Raw genomic sequence first — 19,217 nt, forward strand, 5'->3', positions numbered from 1 at the left:
GATTGGGATAAATCCTTGCACGTAAAGGAAATAGCATGGTTTCTCCAGCGATTAGTCCAATGGTAGGGTAAAATATAACTTTTATTTTTCCATTAAAAAAGTTCCATGTTTCTTCAGTAACATTTTTGCAAATAGTCAATCCCTTTTGGACGACATGTTTCGACACTACATGTGTCTTCCTCTGGGACGTAGAGGAAGACACAAGTAGTGTCGAAACATGTCTTCCAAAAGGGATTGACTATTTGCAAAAATGTTACTGAAGAAACATGGAACTTTTTTAATGGAAAAATAACAGTTACATTTTACTCTACCATTGGAATGATCGATGGAGAAACCATGCTATTTCCTCTATATATATATATATATATATATATATATATATAGTACAGACCAAAAGTTTGGACACACCTTCTCATTCAAAGAATTTTCTTTATTTTCATGGCTATGAAAATTGTAGATTCACTCTGAAGGCATCAAAACTATGAATTAAGCACATGTGGAATTATATAATTAACAAAAAAGTGTGAAACAACTGAAAATATGTCTTATATTCTAGGTTCTTCAAAGTAGCCACCTTTTGCTTTGATTACTGCTTTACACACTCTTGACATTCTCTTGATGAGCTTCAAGAGGTAGTCACCGGAAATGGTCTTCCAACAGTCTTGAAGGAGTTCCCAGAGATGCTTAGCACTTGTTGGCCCTTTTGCCTTCACTCTGCGGTCCAGCTCACCCCAAACCATCTCGATTGGGTTCAGGTCTGGTGACTGTGGAGGCCAGGTCATCTGGCGTAGCACCCCATCACTCTCCTTCTTGGTCAAATAGCCCTTACACAGCCTGGAGGTGTGTTTGGGGTTATTGTCCTGTTGAAAAATAAATGATGGTCCAACTAAATGCAAACTGGATGGAATAGCATGCCGCTGCAAGATGCTGTGGTAGCCATGCTGGTTCAGTATGCCTTCAATTTTGAATAAATCCCCAACAGTGTCACCAGCAAAGCACCCCCACACCATCATACCTCCTCCTCCATGCTTCACGGTGGGAACCAGGCATGTAGAGTCCATCCGTTCACCTTTTCTGTGTCCACAAAGGCACGGTGGTTGGAGCCAAAGATCTCAAATTTGGACTCATCAGACCAAAGCACAGATTTCCACTGGTCTAATGTCCATTCCTTGTGTTCTTTAGCCCAAACAAGTCTCTTCTGCTTGTTGCCTGTCCTTAGCAGTGGTTTCCTAGCAGCTATTTAACATGAAGGCCTGCTGCACAAAGTCTCCTCTTAACAGTTGTTGTAGAGATGTGTCTACTGCTAGAACTCTGTGTGGCATTGACCTGATCTCTAATCTGAGCTGCTGTTAACCTGCGATTTCTGAGGCTGGTGACTCGGATGAACTTATCCTCCGCAGCAGAGGTGACTCTTGGTCTTCCTTTCCTGGGGCGGTCCTCATGTGAGCCAGTTTCTTTGTAGTGCTTGATGGTTTTTGCCACTGCACTTGGGGACACTTTCAAAGTTTTCCCAATTTTTCGGACTGACTGACCTTCATTTCTTAAAGTAATGATGGCCACTCGTTTTTCTTTACTTAGCTGCTTTTTTCTTGCCATAATTCAAATTCTAACAGTCTAATCAGTAGGACTATTAGCTGTGTATCCACCAGACTTCTGCACAACACAACTGATGGTCCCAACCCCATTTATAAGGCAAGAAATCCCACTTATTGAACCTGACAGGGGACACCTGTGAAGTGAAAACCATTTCCGGTGACTACCTCTTGAAGCTCATCAAGAGAATGCCAAGAGTGTGCAAAGTAATAATGAAAGCAAAAGGTGGCCACTTTGAAGAACCTAGAATATAAGACATATCTTCAGTTGTTTCACAACAACTGTTAATTATATAATTCCACATGTGTTAATTCATAGTATTGATGCCTTCAGAGTGAATCTCTTTGAATGAGAAGGTGTGTCCAAACTTTTGGTCTGTACTGTGTATATAATATATATATATATATATATATATATATATATATATATATATATATATATATATAAAACTCAAAATCTGTAGTAGCCCGCTCTATACAAATCCACAGTTCTAGCCCGATTTGGGTGAGTTTTGGCACGCCCCCTCTCAACACACAAGAGCAGAATACTGCGCACATTACATCTCACTAGCGTCCCCCCATCATGAGATTGGGGCCTCCGAAGTTAGGCCCTCTACATATAATGGGGCAATGTGAAATCTGTAGTAGCCCGCTCTATACAAATCCACAGTTCTCACCCAATTTGGGTGAAATTTGACACGCCGCTCTCTCCACCCACAGGAGCAGAATACTGCACACGTTAAATCTCGCTAGCGTCCCCCCGTCATGAGATTGGGGCCCCCGAAGTTAGGTCCTATAATATAATGGAGAAATGTGAAGGTGAAAGTAAAAGTGCTGAGCGGAAAACAACAAGAGTCGCTGCTAAAGGGGTCGCACTACCACACACAACACACTAACATTTCACAAACACCATGCAAACATCACACAGACAGCACACATACACCAACCCACAAGCACAACACCACACAAATGCCACAACACACCACACAAACACCAGACCACTCTAGACACACACAACACAAACACCACCCCACAAATAACACAACACCACCCCATAAATACCACATGCACACCACACACATACGCGCAAGGACCACACATGCATGTCAATCACTTAAAGTAGCCGGCATTAATTTGGAGAGCCTGTGTTTTTCACATGGACAGTTGTACGTCGCTTGCTCTAGAGTGGGTAACCCCAAAAATCTTTTCATATATGCACCTGAAGGTAAAACCAGAAACATTGTTTACCAAAAAGCACTACAGCAGATGGTTGTTTAACTGTAAACCAATTTTACTCTTTTGTCCTTGAACTACTTATAGATTACACTGTAGGGAGGAGGAAGGGTTGCAGTATGTTGTTAATTGGGTGTAAATGTTTTATATGGTTGTATAAGGTGCATAAATTTTCATTTTTGATAAATAGTTCAAAACATAGTTGTAATCGTTTATACTACATAATATGTATTGAATATGTAAAATCATTAAAAATGTTTAAATTAAAAAAAGTTGTTGTTCACATCAATATTACGACAAATTAGTAAAATACCAAAATAATAAAAAATTTAAAGTGGAAAAAAAATTTACTGTAGCACTCAGAAAATGTCAATTTCAGGATGACACTTAAAATTTTAATTCAGCTACCATAACCAACAATTTAACATATTTTCCGCGAGCGAAGCCGCGGGTATTCTACTAGTGTATATATATATATATTTGGCATTGCTGCTTAATTCTCTGAAATAATAAAATATTAAAATATTTATCCCACATGCTGAATGCTGGAATTGGAAAATAAAATATATCATATCCCAGAATTGTCTAGTTTTGGTCACTTCAATTCTTAGGAAATGGCGACACCAACCAAATTTTTTCAGAATTTGTTTTTACCACCTAAATAAAAAAAAGAAAAATTGGTATTACCCTGACCTGGAAAATTTTGCTCCCAGGTGACTTTTACAACAGATTTGCATTTTGTTACCATTTCACCTCAGGCTGGTTTCACATTAGCGCATTTTCAGCGCGCGCACGGCCGGGGGTAGCTCCGCCCCCGATCCGGCTCTCTGCCCGGCGTGCCCGCCCCTTCCTTGTAGCGCCGCCTCCTAGCGGACAGCGGCGCCTGCGATCGGCGCACCCTATCTTTAGCATAGGGTGCGCCGATCGTGCGCAGGCCGTGCGCTAGTTGCGCTTTGACCTGCGCTGCGCACTTTTGACGGTGCGCCGTGCGCGCCAAAATCCGAAAAGTTTGATTTTGGCGCGCACGGCGCACCGTCAAAAGTGCGCAGCGCAGGTCAAAGCGCAACTAGCGCACGGCCTGCGCACGATCGGCGCACCCTATGCTAAAGATAGGGTGCGCTGATCGCAGGCGCCGCTGTCCGCTAGGAGGCGGCGCTACAAGGAAGGGGCGGGCACGCCGGGCAGAGAGCCGGATCGGGGGCGGAGCTACCCCCGGCCGTGCGCGCGCTGAAAATGCGCTAATGTGAAACCGGCCTTATTTGGATTTTTTTTCCAGTTTTTAAGTTCATTGTAAGGTAAAATAAATGGTGTCATTCAAATCTACAAATCATTCTGTAAAAAACAATCCATGTCCATGAAAAATTAAAAAGGATTGTAACTTTTAATAGAAGAAAAAACGAAAGCTCAAAATGAAAAAATCACCCACTCCTTAAGTTGTTAATGATAATGACATAACTCTGCTAATTCTGTCTCAGTCAACATAGGAAAGCTGAAATAAGAGCTGCAGAAAAAAAAGATAGGAAACCTTAAACTCAATGACCTTAAAGTCATTTTTAGAATAGTGTTTAGGGAATTTTTTTTTTTTGTTGAAATACATTCTTTTTATAAGTTGAGAGGAGCAAATTCATGGGCATAACAAAGAAAGTACAGAAGATGTAGTACCGGTGGTCATGGTGTCTGAGGTGACCCAAATGGCTGTCTACAATATGGAATTAAATAGAACCATGTTATAGAAATAACTGCCCAGCCTGGAGCTTCCAGTTAGGACTCATTCAGACAACAGTGATTTTTCTTGTAACCAAAAAATGGTCTGAGTTTGATCAGCGTTTTTTATGAGAATTTCACCAGTTTGATCAGTGTCAATTTTTACCATCACACTTTAGTCAGAGTTTCATCGGGTTTTTTTTGGATGAAAAAATGACAGATGGAAGTTTCTCGTGTTGCTCCTATCAAAGAGTCTGTGAAAAAACGGACAGCACACCGATGGCATTTGAGTGCTGTCTAATTTTTCTCTAGGACCCATAGACCTGCATTGGCTAGTTTGATCTAGGAATTAAATCAAAATCGGTCATGTCTCCGACAAAAATGCACAGACATGTGAACAGCCCCATAGACTATAACAGGTACGAGAGCTATCCATGAAAAACACGGGTAGAACTTGTACAAGAAAAACTGACGTCTAAATGAGCCCTTACAGCTCCTTATAATTTCTAGATTACAGACTAAAGGCTCATTCAGACATCAGTTTTTCTCGGATGAGCTTTATCCGTGGTTTTCTCATATAGAACTCGCTCCTATTATGGTCTATGTGGCTGTTTACATGTCTGTATATTTTTGTGCAAGGAACAAAAAAACTTACAAGCACTTCCGAACATAATAATGCAAGTGTAAACAGGTGCAAGCTGCTGTGACTGCATAATATACAAACAAAAGCATACAGCAGCACTCTGTAAGCACTAAGATGTATGCAAACATTTGTGGTGTAACTGGTGGTCGCATGGTTAATGGGAGGTATATGTCACAGGGATGGATGTTCCCTGCATGCAACCCGGATTATTTTGTCTTTAGTGCACATGAGCACTAATATGTTGTTTAGTGCACCTATGTCAAGGTTGCGGGTAGCTATGTGAGATGGGAAGGTCTGGCTACCCATATTACCTCTGTTTTTCTTCAGGACCTGCAGGAGTTTGAGGACCTGCAGTGAAGTCATGACCATGTGACCAGCCCATGTGATCCATACCTCACCTGTGGGTGTGGTTACAAACTATGTAGTCGAGGTATGTTTAGCACATGGGAATGAGTGTTTGGGAGTGTGCCAGTGTGGACAGATTTCCATGTGTCCAGGCTGGACACTACAGAGTGGTCTGTGTCTTGAGAGGTAGAAGCCTTCCTGTGTCTGTGGCTCCAGGTAGAGCCTGAGTGCTGGACATTGCACAGCCTGTCTACCCACAGACCTGAGAGAAGGAGCTCTGCTATGGACATTAATGCTGTGTCTGCCTGATGTAAAGACTGTTTACCTTTTTGTTGCTGACTTGATGGTTTATGAAGTAAATAAACCCACATGGACATTGAAGAGCATCTGCCTCCTGTTTCCTCCTACACACCTGAGTGAGTACAATCCTTACACATTGAATATATGAAATTTGAACTGTATGTCTGCTATATAGACTATGCTTATAAAAAAAGGCATTTAGCTCATAAATTAACCAATTGATATGTGCTCATCAGCCACGACAACGCAAGCTTTCTTTGATGGGACCCTATACCTAACATATATCAAACATGCCTATCCTGGGCATGTATGTTTTTGTGGACCGACTGTGACTTGACCCATTTTGGTCCGAGTCTCGGTTCAAACTGAAAATGACAATAATCTTGGCACTCAATGTGTGAAATATTCAGACACTTTTATTTTCTGCATCCAGTCTGAAAGGTTTAAACGTTTTCGGTCCAACATAGGACCTTCATCAGAATATCTCATATAAATACAAAAGGAGAGCAAAAAACAAAGCGTTAATTGCTTCTGCATCATCACAGAAATACATACTAACAAAACACATGACAAAATATATGTTCCGAATCCGTTAAAATACTTCGAAAGAGAGAGAGACGGCTAGTGGAGGTACTATCCAAGGGTGTTTGGCTGAGTCAGACGATGGAAACTCCATACGTCCTGTGCTGGTCGTTAAGGAAGAGGGAGCCTATAGGTGAGTATGGTTAAGCATGAAAGGAACTAAAAAGACCGATTATCAGTAGTAATATTGTGCGTCCTTGTGCGTCAAAGGATACAGGTATGTCGGTGCATCTTATATGTGTATCCTAGTGCTTCCAGGATGGCTAGGAATAGAGAACATAACGGTACCTGCAAGAGATAGATCCTTTCAATGATAGCCAAATAGGACTAAGTCGAGAGTCTACAAGCAGAATAGAGGCTATAAGTATATAATGCAATAGGTGTGACACAATATATATGGCAGTCATATAGCAGCATAGTACCAACTACGTGAGGTCATGTATAGAGAGAGGCTACATGGTTAGAATACCTGGATCTCGGTTCAAACTCACCAGTGCGGGTCTATGGGTCCATTAAACAAAAAATCGGACAGTACTCCGATGCCGTCCATGTGCTGTATGTTTTTCGAGAACTGTTTGCTAAGAGACGCTGGAGAAACCTCCATCGGTATTTTTTTTCTTCTTATAAAAACTGAAGAAACTCTGGCCAAACTTTGACAGTAACAATTATCACTGACAAAACTGTGATGACACTTAGGCTGTGTTCACACGTAGTGTTTTTGCGGCTTTTTTTTACAGGCGGACTCACCACGAAAACAAACAAAAAAAGCATCCCATGCAATCCTATGGGATTCCGCAATGCTGTGCTAATGCTGCGGAATTTTCCACTGCGGAATCGCATAGCGGAAAAATCTGCAGCATGCTCATTCTTTTTGCGGAATCGCGGGGATTCCGCCACCATAGGATTGCATTGAAACGCTCATTTTTGCATGTGGCTATGCCCACCATGCGTAAAGTGAGTGCCTCATGTGCGGATGGTACCAAGGGCCTGAAGGAGAGGAGACTGTCCCTCCAGGCCCTGGATACCATAATCCTGTAAAATCTAGAATGAAAATAAAAAATATTGTTATTCTCACCTTCCGATGGCCACCGGAGTCCTTCCCGCCACTCTCCACACTCCAGGCATCTTCCGGTCCCAGTAATGCTTTGCGCGAATGACCGCGATGACGCCGCGCTCTTGCGAGCGTGATGTCATCACAGATCCTTCGCGCAAAGCATTACTAGGACCGAAAGATGCCGGGAGCGCCGCAGAGCAGATCAGGGGCCATCGGAAGGTGAGAATAACATTACTTTTTATTTTTTTATTATTTTTTACATCCTATCTTTTACTATTCATGCTGCATAGGCAGCATGAATAGTAAAAAGTTGGTCACACTAGTCAAACACTATGACGAGGGTGACCAACCTGTCAATCAGTTTTCCAAGCGATGCTACAGATCGCTTGGAAAACGCTAGTATTCTGCAAGCTAATTACGCTTGCAAAATGCTAGTTTTTCGCGTGAATTCTGCATGTGAATTTCCCGCGGCAGGGAATTGCGGAATTGCCGCGGAAATTTCCATGGCAATTTCGCACATGTGCACATAGCCTTAGACCAATTTTTTGTGTACAAGACAAATCATTGATGTACGAAAGAGCGCTAAGTTAAACAGTTTTAGATGCAGAAATGGTAGCGGCTAACTTATATTACGTAACCAGGTAAGACTCAAGACACTAATCCCGCTTTCTGTAAGTTTCCATGCACAAGTCTGTACAAGACACTCAATATAAGGTGTCGTTATAGTGAGTGCTAGAAGCTTTTCATATTGGATTACTTAATAGGGGATTAGAAGTATAATGGTGCGGAACAGCAAGAAAATCAGCCCATTCCGGTGATTACATTCCCATGTTATTACAGACTCAATTATTAAAAAAGCCATTTTAAAAAGTACACTATGGACCAACACAGAAGTCTGATCTGCACTTCAGAGTCTGTGTCAACATTAAACAGGTTATCTATTTTAGAAATGGCATCTTTACATGTAAAAGGGTAGGTAAATCTCCCTTCTTGACTATTGCAACATCCTTTTCTGTGGCCTCCCTGCTAACACCCTCACACCTTTCCAGTCCATCCTTAACTCTGCTGCCCGACTAATTCCTCTCTCTCCTCGCTACTCCTCCACTTCTCCCCTTTGCAAATCTCTTCACTGGCTCCCACTCACTCAGCGTATCCAATTCAAATTACTAATACTGACCTACAAGGCCATCTATAGCCTCCTCCATATATCTCTGAATTAATATCCCGATATCTTCCCTCACGTAATCTCCGATCCTCCCAAGACCTCCTTCTCTCCACACTTATTCGCTCCTCACCCAACCGCCTCGAAGACTTATCCCGAATAGCCCCATCCTCTGGAATTCTTTGCCCCAACACGTCCGGCTATCAACCACACTCGGATCCTTCAGATGGAACCTGAAAACCCATCTCTTCAGGAAAGCCTACAGCCTGCAATGATCCCCTCTGCCCCCTCACCACTACTGGAGCTACCACCTCACCATCACTGGAGCAGCTGCAACCCCCCAACCTACTGTCTCCTTCCCCACCATCCTGTAGAATGTAAGCTCGAAAGGGCAGGGTCCTCTCTCCCCTCTATATCAGTCTGTGATTGTTAGTTTGTTTACTGTAAGTGATATCTGTAATTTGTATGTAACCCCTTCTCATGTACAGCACCATGGAATCAATGGCGCTATATAAATAAATATTAATAATATAATAATAATTTCTAAGCTAATAGAAAAGGTTGATATTTGAAATTTGGTCCTTTTCTCTTAAGCTGGCCTTAAATATTAGACTTATGTCGGTCAAACCTGATGAAATTGACGGGCTCGGCCGATGATCTAACATGTATGGGAGCATCAGCCACCTGATGGTTGGGTGAGATGTCGATTGCAGACTACCGAACGCATTGTTCTCCTTGTGATAAGCCGCTGGCCTATGTCTGTGCTCACAGCTTTCTCATAAAGAACCAAAGAGCGCTCGGCCGATAAGAACTATTGTGTATGGGAGAGTCGGCCAAGATGGCTGTCAGCCTGACGATCTTTTGGCAGACAGCCATTTTTGCCAGCTTTAGCCAAGGCAACAGGTGGCTTCAAATAGTGCATTTTTTGAGCTATGGAGAACAATCAAGTCTGTGATTTCCCCAAACATCCCATTGATTTAAAAAAGAAACAGTGTACTTTGTGGTTTCCCTTGTTGCAGAGAAATTGCTGCCAATTAGGGGCATTACCAGGATCCCAAGATTCAAAGCAGCCTTTAGGACACAATAGGCTTAGATACATCGGACAAGTTCACTGCTCATTAATATTACATTAAAATAAAGCTGAACCCTTAGATACAATAACCCTGTAATAAACACTAATGTACAGTATATCTGATGATATATTGCTGAATAATACAGTGATACAGACTATACCAAACATTAGCAATATGCAAACACCGATTGATATCTCAACAGCAAGACCACATACAATAAAGAAAAATGTAACCCCTTATATTATTAAAAGGTGACCACATAGTGGTCAAATACCAGTCGTACGTTGGCTAACTATAGAGCAAATCTAATGACTCAAAGGTGATGGTAGCCCCTTTAACTTCCCCAATAGTAGTAGTTTTCTTCTCCACCACCAGTTTTGGCACTAATTGTGTACACAGTGAGGGCAAGGCTGAGGCAGAACATGAAGGGATCTGTGAGCACTGACCCAGCTGCAGACACTGGCACAGCCATGCAGCCCTTGCCTCTTCTCCAGTGATGATCTGTCTCGTAGGTAGTGGCATTGCGCACTGACATTGTTGACAATTTTTACTTCTGACTTTCCAAGATAATTCTGATAGTTGCAACCTCAAACCATGCCTCTTTAATATGTCACTCCCTGAATGTACATCTGCATGATAGAGCAACCTGGGGTCAAGTCCAAAAAAACTTTCTAGCTTCAAGGAGGTTTTAAAAATGTAGGGGGCACCCAGGAGATTAGTCAACTGTTTCAGGAGCCCAGGAGGTCTTCTCATTATCCAGTAGACTCTCAGACATTTGACTGAGCTTTTTTGGTAAGGGGGCAAGAGGTATTTAGGGTGTTCATTTAAAGAATAACTAACCTATTCTTATTAATAATCTTTGCTGTTATGAATCTTTATAATATACTACATTACCTTATTTTGCTTCCTTTTCTTCCAAACATCATGTTGAATAGGCTGTTTTAACTGCCTGGTTCATGCTCTTAGAGTAACTTATTTGAACTGCAGCTGTACCAAGAACCTGTACTGCAAGGTGAAATTCTCTCTTCCCCTCTCCAGTTATCAGACACTATAAACAAATATTCTTACTATCTGAGCTTGGGGAAGGGAGCAGAGAAGCTCACATTAGAGTGTGGATTTTTGGTTCAAATCAGCTGCTTTACGTGCATGAACAAGGCAATTAAAACAGCACTTTCAGCATAGAGTTTGGGAGAAAAAGATGCAAAATAAAGTTGTATTTCAAAAATTCATAACTTTGCAAAGACTAATGAAACAAAAATATAGTTAGTTATTTTTTAAGTTGCTAGACCAGTATTTGCGAGATCCCAAGATAGGCCGATATTGTGGTTCTATTGCACCCACCTGTGCAGAGGTCCTTGTTTTTAATAAAATGGCCTTGACAAAATGGAAAATTTCTTAAACAATCCAAGCAACACACCTAATGTGTCAAGTAATGAAATGCTGATAAGGATTATGTTTCTAGACTGCATAAACTGTTGCTTGGTTTGGGTGGACAGCTTTATTTTTTTGCATTTAAAAAGTAGGAAGTAATTATTATCAAAGCAGAAATAATAATCTTAGGCACAACATGTCATTACTTCAACCCGGGGAATCCCATTTTATTATGTGTTTTGGTCAGACAGAAAGAGATATCCTTGTTTTTGGTAAGATACAGTCATTTCCTTGCAAGCGATGTGCCCGAACGAAACTGCTCGTAATATGCTGCTCTGGGGTTTCAGCGTTGGCCAACACTCATTAAAGTGTTAGCAGCTATTAATCACCTAGAATATACAGTCACACTGAGAAGTTTACAGGCAGTATTAGAACAAATGAATAATGCACAACGGCAATCGCTCAGAACACAATGAGATGATAAACATGAATCAATGAAAAGGCTTTTTTCTATGTCACCAATATTAATATCTGGTATTTCTGCTCTTCCTGCTGTAAAAATGGCTGGGCAGCTCAGGTATTTAAAAATGTAGATGATTGTTACATGCTAATTGAAGAGCACTTCCCAGTAAGATGGTAACAAATCAGAATAAAGATAAGTAATGTTACTTTCTGGGAATAAGCATCTCTAACTGCTTTTATGACACGATACATCATATCATGTCTGAGTTTAGGCTGAAATTGGTTGTCTTATTCAATTACAGAATTCCTGCAATATCTGATTGACTTATTCATTCCTTTTGTAAGTGCTTCACGTCCATTAGTTATTGCTAGGGGATATGCATGACATATCTGGATACTAAGACCTGGAGCATCTGAATGATGGATGGAAGAAACATCAATTTTTTGGGTACATTTCTGCTGAATTCCAAATTAGATTGTCTGCAATGAGGTTCAATAGTTGAGATGTTCCTGGAAATGCAAAATTGTGGTTTCTTTGACTTCCAGTCTTCCTGGACCACTTGGGAAAATCCATTGTGAAGTGCTAGTTGAGAAGAAACTAAAGCCTTCCCATACACATTCAATTAGTTTTGATATTGACGGATTCGGCTCATAGTCTAATGTGTATGGGATCCCCGGTCAACTGATTGTCGGTGGAGATGTTGATTGGGCATGTCTGATTTTGACTGCCAATCTATTTGTTATCTTGGAGATAAGCTGCCACCAGTCATGTATGTCAGTGGCTTTCTCACAGAGAACGCAGGAGTGTTCAGCCATGTGTATGGGAGAGACGACTGTCAGCCATCCAGAAGAAAAAATAATTATATAAAAAAACATAATGGGAAGCACAATGCCTTTTCAAGCAACACATCATCATCTCAACAGACATAGTGCTAAACACCGTTGAGTGCAGCACTGGGGTTCGATTTGAATCCAGTAGATCCAAACATTGAGTTTTGTTCCACACATCTGAATGGATTTTCTCCAGTTGCTCAAGTCTCCGTAAACACCTTGAAAATATACTGATAGGTTGACTTCCTAGAATTTTTGACTTCCTAAGAAATTGGCCCGAGTGTTGGCTACTAAGAGAGGGAAATTGGATTAGGAGCCACATTTGGGACTGGAACTAAGTATATGAATATAGTGTGGACAATGTTGGGACAATCAGAAATAAATAGTGAGCTCTGTAGTAGAGATGATATTTTTGGATCCTGATCATCTCACTTCTGCAGGAAATGGTATTGGCATGATCACCGATCACTAGTATCCTATATCTTTAAGCCAGTCCAATCTATTTTAAGACAGGCTTCATGTTACTAAATCGAGTTCGAGACCAGTGATTCACAAATATATTAATATGGGCGTTCACCATAAAACATTTTCTTTTCCATTGGAACACCTGCATCTATTCCTAGTTTAAAAAAAGCTCTTGGCTTAATTTTACACATTTGCCATATACTTACACTAAATATTTCCTAAGATGGCTGACATATTGTGCCAACATTACAGTTGCTGCTATTGTCTTTCATAACATCGATTAATAACCATTCTGAGTCATAAATATATAATGCAAAAACATAAGGAACCACAATCTTACCAAAATTTTAAGTGCCGATATGGATACCAGGCCATTTGAGGGGTATCAAGCATTATTCAAGGAGTATGTTGACTGGATTGTAGATTGCATTATCTACTGATTAGATTTCTTTCCTACTCTGGTCCCTATCGGCTAACTCAATGCCAGTTTCTCGCCACATATCAAGGTCAACCAGGAAGACCTTACAATGCCATTGGAACCTCACTGTAATCTAGGTTTAACCATCCAGTAATGGATGGCTCATCAGGGAGAGGACTTCAAAGACCTACATGTATCAACTGTATCTGCCAGTGGCAACTTTCTAGATGCCAATTTCAGCTTTACATGGTTATGGCCATGGCCATGGCCTATAGGTGGTGATGCTCTTCACAACTAATCGGTACACCACTAGCTATAGGGCACAACCATTCCCAGTGATGTAGTCATGTCAATGGAGACCTATCTGTGCGTCTCTCTTGATTTCCTCCTCATTTGCCACTAACTCATATTGCAATCTGACTTTGACAGTGAGACACTCTATCAATAGTAGTATAGTCTCTAACTCCTATATTCTACATCACAGAACCAACAACTCTTTTTCAAGAAAACCTAGGGTAAGAGGTGCAAGTTAAATGTCTAGTGTCCCAATAGAAAATCTGTAACAGCAGAAATTATGGTATTGGTCCCATCAAACAGGACAGAAAAATTTGTTAGCCATCTATGGTTCCAGAGCCAAGATGAGACCATAATTTCTGCACTCAACCCCTCGATAGTCTCACCCTATTATTGGGTTTCTAATTTTGTAACAGTGTAGACCAGTGTTCCCAACTCCAGTCCTTAAGAGCCACCAACAGGTCATGTTTTCAGGATTTCCTTTGTATTGCATTGGTGATAGAATTATGACCTGTGGAATACTAAGAAAATCCTGAAAGCCATGTCAGTAGCTCTTGAGGACTGGAGTTGGGGAAAGCTGCTTTAGATTGTAATGGAAAAAATTACTAGTGGCATGAAGTTATAATTACAGATTCAAAATAGTTTCCCGTGTTTTGTCGAATATTAGTTTTGCATAGTTGACAAAATCAAATACCAAATGACAACGCAAAGAAAAAAGGCTCATCCGTGGTCCACTCAAATTGCACCAGTTCTCTAGCTTTTAGAGACACAGACGTTATCCAAAGAGAGAACATAAGGATAGGAAAGCCATGTGGTATTCATAACTGTGAATGAAAATGAATTTCCATGAGGATTAACGAGAAGGGATAACAAAGAATGAATCATTGACCTGAAATATTTCTGGTACAACATGTACAAATGAGTCACCACGACAGACATAAAACCGTATCAAATACTAGAAAGCGTGAAGGAAAACCACAATTATAAAAGGGCAAATACAGCTCATAATCGGGGTAAGTGGAAGACAATGCACATTCCTCAACTCCTTTTCATAAAATAGATTTACGGACTTGATGGAGGTCAGTAATAGCCTTTCTTCTGGCTAGAAAAAAAAATACAGTTTTTATGATTTTTTTTCTAAAATACAAAGTATAAAATATCTAAATTATTGCAACATGTATTTTTGTTATAAGTCTTGAATGAATGATTGGAATTGGGCTTGGCAGCAATGTGTTTTCTCACACCACAATGCGACCAAATTTTCATCTTTGTGGTTTCCACCACCCAGGGGACTTTTGCCAGGAGCAGATGTCATGACCAACCCGGAAAGGTGTAAATGGATTACAATGAGTTATTTAGTATGCAAGTTACTGAGCATGACCACAACTGCCCGATACCTAAACCTGGCCAGACAACATTTATGGCTCTCCAATTTGCAAGGACCACAAAAGTAAGAATTTGTTGGTCAGGTATTTTTTGTAGAAGCTTTTGTCACTTTTTGTCCTTGCGCTGTAGTAATAGTGCAGTTTCATTCAAATAATTACTATCATCCCAGACATAACCCATAGAGTGGCAAGGGAAAATAATCAGATTACCTAGATTTATTTTATATACCATCCCTGTGAGTACACTTAGAAGCTATGGTTTGCCATTTTCATTTTCTTTCCACATGCTGTGACCTACAACATCAAACTTTTTTTGCTTGAAGTCTGGGATGGGATATGATAGGTGATGTTGAATAATACTTGGCATAAAAATGAAAAAGTCTATGAAATATGGTCAAGTAAACTACAGCACTAATAAAAAAAACAATGAAAGATACCCTGTAGTAAGTAACTACTCAGTAGTATTACTTGTAAAAAAAAAAAAAAAAAAAAAAAGCTTAGGGTACTTAGTAGTGATGAATGAACGAGCTTAGATAACATCTTATCCGAGCATGCTTGAGTGTTATCCAAGTATTTTGCAGTGCTCGTATATTATGTTCGAGTCCCCATGGCTGAATGATTTGCGGCTGTTACACAGCCTGAACACGTGGGGGAATTGCTTGTTTGCTAGGGAAGCCCCACTTGTATTCAGGCTGGCTAACAGCCATAAATCATGCAGCCGGAGCGGGGACTCGAACATAATATATGAGCAAGCCCAGGATATGGATAACCCTCGAGCATGCTCGGATAAGACGCTATCCGAGCACATTTGCTCATCACTAGTACTTAGTTGACTTTTTTTATTTAAAAAAAGCTTCCCACCGCAATTAGGTGTACCCAGTCAGGATGGCCCCTAACTTTAGTGATTCACCTCGCTATTTATGAAAAGACCTGACAATAGATGGGAGCAGAGCAGTAGCTAACTGTGTTCTACACCTTCCCGTGGAAAGCTAAATAGGCAACATGCACAGCCCAAAGGGGTGCCAAACCCCCAAATGTGCCAAGTACAAGAAATTAAAGTACAACAAAAAATATGGGCCAGCACACCTGTTAGTGTAATTGTAAAAGGTAGGTGCACATTCACACTGTCACCATTAGCAGACAAAACCTAGACTAAAGCCAATGAATAGTAGTAATACATGTAAAAGAAACAGTCAACAGTCAACTTAGTTGACATTTTTTAATCAAAAAACTGTAAATACATACCACCTCGACAACACGTACCCAATCAAGATGATCCCTAACTCTATTAATTAACCACCTATAAACTCAGCTGTACTAATTTTATGTTCTCTCTCCATGACTGATCTACGACATCAAAGGTTTCCAACTTTATTCTGGCTTCAAGTTTCAGATGAGATATTACTGGCAATGTCAAGTAATGCTTGGTAGTCAAAAATAAAGTCTATGAAACATATGATCAAGTAAGGCTAGTTTCACACTAGCGTTTATGAGCGCAGCGACGGCCTGCGCACGGCCGCCGCTAAGCCCCGCCCCCTGTCGCGCCCCCGCCTGTAGCTCCGCCCAAACCTGCTGCAGTTTGGTTGCGTCGGCGCACCGTCAAAAAGGCGCATGCGCCGCCAAACGCATACTGCGCACGGCCTGCGCCCCCTGTGATAAAGATAGGGGACGCAGGGCGCATGCAGCGTCATGCGCCGGTGGGCGGAGCTACCGGCGGGCTGTGGCAGGGGCGTGGCAGGGGCGGGGCTTAGCGGCGGCCGTGCGCAGGCCGTCGCTGCGCTCATAAACGCTAGTGTGAAACTAGCCTTAGACTACCTTGATGCTAATATAAGCTACAAATAGTTGGTCCCTTGAAAACCCTTGTATTACTTGGGTGCAATCATATTTGGAGTTTCCCCCCAGCTACGAAGCCATGTGCTGGTGGCTGAAGCCACTGACTAGGGAACAAGAATTTTCCAGGTCTTTCATCCATAAAATTCATCTTTTTATTATAGATTCATTTAAAAACAGGAAGATCCATTATGAGGATAAAACCTTGCGCGTTTCTGGCGTACACTATGCCCTTAGTCATAGGAATATTTCTAGTGTATGCCAGAAACACGTAAGCTTTTATCCTCATGATGGATACTCCTGTTTTTAAATGAATCTATAAAAAAAAAGATTAATTTTATGACTGGAAGTGCAGAAAAATCCTTTTTTCTTCTTCAGTTCCACAATAGCTAAGCTTCAAAAGCAGGAATTGCATTCATCAACTTTTTGGTATATCCCAAATGATATTGGCATGGTGAGTTTATTTATTTATTTTTTTGACTAGGGAAATGTGTCCTACATACCTTTTCTCCAAAGATACGCTACATGTATTACACGTCCATCTGTTGTAAGTCTTTCTCTTAGAGGACTTCTCTTAGAAATCATCTGAGGTTTGAGATATCACAAGTATATTTTGATATTAACGCAATAAAATAATGGAATTTCTCTACAGTCCTTGACTAAACCTTACATACTGTGTTAGCTTGTAGCTTGAGATTGACAGCACCGATTTTTAGCCTCTATAGTCATCACATCTGCCTAAAACTATGTTCATCGTCTAATAATAATACTAGGATGAGAAGATGGAGAAACTCTTTGTTGTTATTGTGATGCATTTTCCTGAATTTTGTTGTCTTTTTTTATCTTACAGATGAACTGGGAAGGTGGACACAGGTGAGCATGTAAAGTGGTGCAAAGAATTAAGCACAACCAGCCTGGGTCTTCCATCTCAACCCGTGCAGCCGTCCATGTTCATTTGTTTGACGATGGTCACACTTCGCTGGAGTTGCTTCCATCGCTGCTTTTGTCCATCATCCATCCTTGCAGCCATGAGCTCACAGGCTGCCCAACTGTCTTACCACTACAAATCTTTCTGTGGAGACTATGAAAGGGTGGAGACTGCACTTGAGAGGTTGGAGGCCAGTGGCTACTACTGGAGTACCCTCTCTGGTACCGAAGCCAAAAAGCTATTATCCGATCAACCTGTTGGATCCTTCCTTATCCGTGACTCTTCAGACCATCACCACCTGTTTACCCTCAGCCTTCGAACATCTGCTGGCATTACCAATCTACGTATTAAGCTAGAGGGCACTTCTTTCTACCTGGAGACAGTAGCAGGAGCAGAAAGTCCTCCAACATTTCCTTGTGTGGTGAAGCTGGTTGAACATTATATGCGCTTGACGGCAGCAGGAGAGTCTGACTGTAATCTGTGCTATATTGAAGGGAAAGAGCATCCTGTCCCTCTAATGCTTACACAACCACTAAACTGTAAAGTGGTGTCTCTACAGTATTTATGCAAAAGGACAGTGGTGGCCAACATGCCTGCCGAAGCGTCTGGAACCAGCGGGAACTTGGAGGAACTTCCTGTTTCCAAGATGCTTCGAAATGCCTTTCAAAATTAGAAAAACTGGAAAACATTTCAAGAGAGACTATTAAAGTAACCTCATGGCAGTCTCTTAAATAAAATGCCTACAGGACCCTTGTTTCCATGTTTTCTTACAATTGGTAGGAGGTCATACGGAAAAGGAAAAATTAGAAAAAAACATTCAAAAACCACAGAAAATATCTTTCCAAGAAAATGATCCTGGTGCAAAGAACAGTAGAATATTTCTTTATATAGAGAGATATGGCTTTTACCTAGAAGGAACACTTGGCTGATATTCAAATGCCATGTATTTTATGTTTTTCACATTTATTTCCTTACTTTATTAATTTATCAGCATCTCACAGACTCATTGAAATAAGGAGCATGATGTCTGTAAAGGAACCGTATATGACATTAGGCAAAATAACAAGTTACAAAGGCAACAGATAAACTATACCCTTGTTACTTTCAGATATTAAATTTATTGATTCACTTGACCATCCTGGTCTTGTCTGTGTTGTTGCTTGCGGCTCTACGTCTGTGTGCAGTTGATCTGGTTGACTTAAAGGGGTGCTGTAACTAACTAAACCATTTGAACGTCCACAATAGGGACTTGGACAGAAATCAAAGTTGTATGGTCCGAAAGAAATGTGGTATGAATGCAATTTTTCAATTGATGAAGTTTTGAAATAGAATGCAAATTAGCCTGTAAGTGCATTGATGGTTGGATGAGTGCATCAACCTCCCTCATTATTCCCCACCTGGCACCACCTGACTCAGGGGTATGGCTGTCTGAAATCCGCTTGTTAATAGGATTTTGAGCTGAACATCACCATATTGATCACCAAAATCATATTTGGAAGTAGGCGCTACGTCTTAGGTTATGTGCACACATTCAGGATTTGCAGC

At 41.0% G+C, this 19,217-nt stretch overlaps 1 protein-coding gene across 1 annotated transcript in view; it reads left to right on the forward strand.

Annotated features, from left to right (window-relative positions):
* The window catches only part of LOC141085569 (suppressor of cytokine signaling 3-like), a 239,890-nt gene extending 221,085 nt beyond the window's left edge, over nt 1-18,805 (forward strand). The window contains exon 3 of the mRNA XM_073571029.1: nt 17,595-18,805. Within this exon, the coding sequence (XP_073427130.1) occupies nt 17,692-18,345 (654 nt within the window). The 5' untranslated portion in view covers nt 17,595-17,691 and the 3' untranslated portion in view covers nt 18,346-18,805. The remainder of the gene's footprint in view (nt 1-17,594) is intronic.
* The last annotated feature ends 412 nt before the right edge of the window (nt 18,806-19,217 follow it).

Source organism: Dendrobates tinctorius, unplaced genomic scaffold, assembly GCF_039654945.1.
Source record: "Dendrobates tinctorius isolate UK_male_01 unplaced genomic scaffold, ASM3965494v1 ptg000028l, whole genome shotgun sequence".
NCBI classification, from domain to species: Eukaryota; Metazoa; Chordata; class Amphibia; order Anura; family Dendrobatidae; genus Dendrobates; species Dendrobates tinctorius.